Raw genomic sequence first — 5,167 nt, 5'->3', positions numbered from 1 at the left:
AGCGTCAACTCGTTCGTAATCCACATGTGATAAGGTAGGGAACCACAAACTACTTTTGGATTAATAATTGGAAAAAACATCTTTGTATGATTTTTGTGTCTTAAAATTTCTTACTAGTAAGACACTGTGTGAAATCAGACTTTCTAATAGCAGAGTTCAAGCAGTCCTCTAAAGTGGCCTCTTGTTGAATGTGTTTTTAACTTAAATGTTTTTTGTGTTTGATACCACCGGCAATTGCAAAACAAAATGCAGACTACTTTAAAATAAATGTAATCTGCACTCTTAGTTGATGCTAATTAACTGCTTTTTCTCTCCTTCCTATTTTTAAGAATAAGGAGAAAAGAGCAGGAAATGGCAGGAGGGAGCTGTGACTTCTGCAGCCACTTCGAACTGATAGAAGCTAGCACTGCCAAATGGTTTTCCCTTTGCAGGCTCCTTTTAAGCCAACACAAGCATTCATTCAACAGCTGCTCCAGGTTAAAAAAAATATTTTATTTTTTTTGCGCGTATAGTATTGGCTCAAACCAGTTCTCCTGTCTAGCTCTACTGTGCAGCTGTCTGAGTGCTTATGACAGCACAAAATAAGTAGTGACAGGAAGATGGGTCTGCTTCTTTCAGAAGCAGTACCAGATTAAAATGATCACAAAACTGTAGTATGTAGCATAAATAGCTATTATATGTAGAAATAAATCTGCCTCTTCCACCACATATACCGTCTAACAGATCTACCAATCAGCTCAGCATATGTCACTCTGGGAAGGAATTTTTCTACTTCAGCAGTGGGAGTCCCTTTTGCCACTGTAACACACATCTGAGAGAGAAGGTTGTCCGAGACAGCTCTATCCAGGCAGACCTGTTACAAATTAATATAAAGCAAATGATGGCAAAGACCTGCTGTTGCACTCTTCTTCTGAAAAATATGTACTAATGTAAACAGACTGTTTAAGCAGATTTCACTGTTTACTGAAATAGTTCACTATCTGATTTGAAACCAGTTTCAATCTTGTTAGTGCCACATAGTGTTGAAGTTTGTCATCAGAACAGGAATGTAAACATACTATTTGTTATATGCTAAGAGTCAACTTAGTGTGTCAAATGCTTTTATGTGAGATGTCAGAAAGATCTCCATAGGCCTAGAGAAGCCATTTATGTCCTACTTTAACTCTGAGGAGCCTGGCACATTACAAAACTGATGTGCAGGGTTCTGCGACATTCCTTTTAAGTCACAAATGTCAGGTATATCAGTTCCTCCAAAAGCAGCAAGAACAAGCACTCTTCATCTTTAGCATCTTGCATAGGTTTTTTGAGCAAAAGGACTTACCTGTGTGGGAAAGACAATTTAGATTAGATATGAATTTAAAATGGATTATTTAATTCAAATTAATTCACATATAGGAAACAAGAAGTAGCTGTTCCAGATTAACTCTATGTTTAAACAAGCCCTAGGAAGACTTCCTGTGGGAGAGAGAGGAGAACATCTTTTCCAGCTGTGAGAGGTCTTTCAGGGCAGAGGGACAGAGCCATCACCTTCACTACTGTGTACTTTGCTATATGAATTACAGGCCAAATTCTGCCATTACAAACACTGAAGCAACATGCTTTCATGTGAGTCACTTCTTCAGTGATGCACTGCTCTTATGATCGTGAGGCATGATCAACAGAAGTCAGCTGTATAACTGTAGTGGAAGACCCAGGAGTTTTCAAAACTTAGAGGTTTTCTTTAACCCCATCACAAGTCAAAACACTGCAGCTCTAGCAGTTCTCTTTGCTAGAGGTTACTGTCCTCCCAGCTCTGCAGGTTGGAGAATCATACTTAATTCCTTTCGAGCAAAGTAAGCCAAGTTATCTTAAATCATCTTTTGCTATTTGAACTGACCAAGAGACCTTCTGAAACAGATTAGAAATTGCTCATGACTTCCTCATTCTCCTTCTATCAAGGGAAATCATTCTTTGGAAAGAGGTACCTGCATTTGTTTTCGGCTGGTGATGGCAATGCTTTGAATATTCTTTGCAGCTGACCAAAAGAAAGCGTCTGTGCACAACCTTCCAAAACATGCCCTTGAATCAGCCTCTACAAGAGCCATTGAATACCGTTAATTTGCATCATGAGAAAAAAAATAGCAAATGAGGAATAATTAAATTATGTGGCTGAATAGTTTTCTTTTCATCCATGCTTCGCCATTAAAGACTTAAAGCAGTAAGACAGGATGGTACAGGGGAGGGAACCCCTGTTTACAGTAATGATCACTCCTGTTTGTCTATGTTACTTCACAGTGCAAGTGATCTCTGTGTTTTACTATATGCTTTAAATTTATCTGAATATTTTTCTTTAGAAACCGTGCCCACTATGTGATGAAGCAAAAGAAGCGCTTGAGCCATATAAGAGAAGGGTAATGTATTGCAATACAATATACGTTTTCTGTACAGAAAGGATTCTTTCTTTGTAAAAGAGACTTGCTTGGATTTATTTGCATTTGGTTTCATGGGTGACCCCTTCAAGACAATTTCATCACTGATTTCCTTAAAACTCACTATCCAAAAGCATTTTGTGACAATGCTACTCAAATAATCATTGGCAAACTAAACCAATGTATACCTTGATGCAACAGTTTTTAAAAACACTGCTTTTTTAAATACTATTGCCTTGTCTGACAGAGTAGTTTGCAACTTCTTTGAGTTAGCTAATGATGTCATTTGGGAAGGGTGTTAGTATAGTTCAAATATTTGAACTATATGTGATAGCAGTTTTTGCTGTTCTTCAACCAGGTTTTGATCTCTTTCTTGAAGGAAGAAGCTGTTGACAGAAGCATTAAAAGGCTGTGTAACAGGCTCATGTGTTGCCAGCTGCACATTTGTTGTGGTTGGTGCTTACAGGAGAGTGATTCTACACAGAGGATTGGGAATATTGTTATGGACTAGGAAGAGAGTCCTTTGCAGACACACAGCCAAGGATTGTGGCTGCATACATTTCTGCGTACATGGCTGCATACAAAATGGTCACTTGTCTACAACATAGAAGAATAAATCCAAAAGCATCAAGAAAACAGCCTTGCATTTCTGAAAAAAATATGAATCAAAGGACAAGCAGGTATTGTTTTTCGATGTCCAGGAGGTAGTAACATCTTTTCTGTCACAGTTTATTTTGCAGGAGGTGGATATTACCCTTCCAGAGAACTCGTTTTGGTACGATAAATACAAATATGACATACCTGTTTTTCATTTAAATGGGAAGTTCATAATGAAGCATCAAGTAGACATTCAAAAGTTTGAAGATCAGCTTATGAAGATGGAGTTGCAAAATGACAGAAACCAGTGAAGAAAATGCAGCTGCTTTGGTGTGACTCTCGAAGGACTGTGCAACATATATTGTGTGAAAAAGCAGTATTCATTATTTGGCCTTATGTTTATTAGAATGTATGGTACCAGTGTCCTAAAAATCTTGAATGACTTGAATTCTATTTTGTATTAATAATCCAGCTCAGCTGCACCAGTAGCAACCTTTTCTGTACCATTCATCTGCTGCTATTGTAGGCCAGCTTTTCAGTGACAGAGTAAATGCTGCTTCGTAACAGCAGATAAAGTGAAATGTGCTTGTATTGGGTTTACATGGCAAAGTTTTAGTAGCAGGGGAGCTACAAAGAGAGCTTCTGTGAGAAGTTGCTAGAAACTTCCTGTGTCCAATACAGCCCGTGCCAGATGACTCCAAGACAGACCCACTGCTGGCCAAGGCCAAGCCCATTGGTGACAGTGGTAGTTCCTCTATGATAACGTATTTAAGAAAGGGAGGGGGGAAGTATGGGCAATTGCAGCTGGAGAGGAGAATGGTAATATGTGAGAAAACAAACTCTGCAGACACACCAATGTCAGTGAAGAAGGAGGGGAAGGAGGTGCTCCAGGTGCCAGAGCAGAGGTTTCCCTGCAGCCTGTGGTGTAAACCATGGTGAGGCAGGCTGTCCCTCTGTAGCCCAAGGAGGTTAATGGTGGACCAGATATCCATCTGCATCCTGTGGAGGACCCCATGCAAGAGCAGGTGGATGTGCCCTGAAGGAGATTGCAAGCCTGTGGTGGAGCAAGTTCCTAGCAGGACCTGTGGAGAGAGGAGCCCACGCTGGAGCAGGTTTGGTGGCAGGACTTGTGACCCCTGTTGGGGTCACACAGTCTGTTCCTGAAGGACCACACCTCATGGAAGGGACCCACACTGGAGCAGTTTTTGTAGACTGTAGGAAGGACTCATGTTGGAGAAGTTCATGGAAAACTGACTCCTGTGGGAAGGACTTCGTATAGGAGCAGGGGAAGAACGAGGAGTCCTCCTGCTGAGGAATAAGGAGTGGCAGAGACAATGTGGTGAACTGACCACAACCTCTGTTCACCGTCCCTCTGTGCTGCTGGGGGGTAGGAAGAGAAAATTGGGAATGAAATTGAACCTGGGAAGAAGGGAGGTTTGGGGGCAAGGTCTTTTTAAGTTTTGGGTTTATTTCTCATTATCCTACTCTGATGTGATTGGTGATAAACTAATTTCCCCAAGTTGAGTCTGTTTTGCCAGTGGTGGTAACTGCTGAGTGATCTCCCTGTCCCATGAACCTTCTGTTACATTTTCTCTCCCCTGCACAGTGGAGGAGGGAAGTGATAGAATGGCTTTAGTGGGCATATGGCATCCAGCCAGGGTCATCCCACCAGTGTGTTTCAGGATGAAGTCTTAGGAGTGCTCCAAAGCGCTTGTTTGAAATGGAGAAGAGGGCATTTACTGTGAATGAGAAGGACACTTGATTAAAGGCAGCAGACTCTCACTGAAGCAGATCTATAGAAGCTCATCTATAAAACAATCATCACAATTAGATACAGCCGTTACTAACATATGAACACTGAATAGTTTATTTTTTTTTAATGGGATGAGCAAATAGTGCACTTAAGTCTATTTTATCTGCTACAGTAACTTTGAGCTCCTAAGTGCATCATTGTTAAGATGGGAATGTGAGGTAGACAAACAATGCCTAAGTTGATTCCTCCTCCTGGAGGTATATTTGTCAACTGGTTTACATTGACTAGTCTGTAATAAGCACTTGAGAAAGTTGTTGGTATTTTGTTATCTATGGTTGTCTCTCATCACTAGAAATTTAAACAGGGATACTTGACAGGTCTTCATGGGGGTGGTGGGGTGTGGAATTCA

General features: G+C 40.7%; 1 protein-coding gene across 1 annotated transcript in view; it reads left to right on the top strand.

Annotated features, from left to right (window-relative positions):
• LOC104492428 (chromosome unknown open reading frame, human C5orf63) overlaps positions 1 to 3,316 on the top strand; it is a 4,466-nt gene extending 1,150 nt beyond the window's left edge. Inside the window, exons 2-3 of the mRNA XM_010134987.1 lie at positions 2,334 to 2,390; positions 3,137 to 3,316. Coding sequence (XP_010133289.1) covers positions 2,334 to 2,390; positions 3,137 to 3,316 — 237 coding nt within the window. The remainder of the gene's footprint in view (positions 1 to 2,333; positions 2,391 to 3,136) is intronic.
• Positions 3,317 to 5,167: the final 1,851 nt, after the last annotated feature.

The sequence above is a fragment of the Buceros rhinoceros genome, unplaced genomic scaffold, assembly GCF_000710305.1.
Source record: "Buceros rhinoceros silvestris isolate BGI_N320 unplaced genomic scaffold, ASM71030v1 scaffold11184, whole genome shotgun sequence".
In the NCBI taxonomy this organism is placed as follows: domain Eukaryota; kingdom Metazoa; phylum Chordata; class Aves; order Bucerotiformes; family Bucerotidae; genus Buceros; species Buceros rhinoceros.
This window is presented reverse-complemented; position numbering and strand designations above follow the sequence as displayed.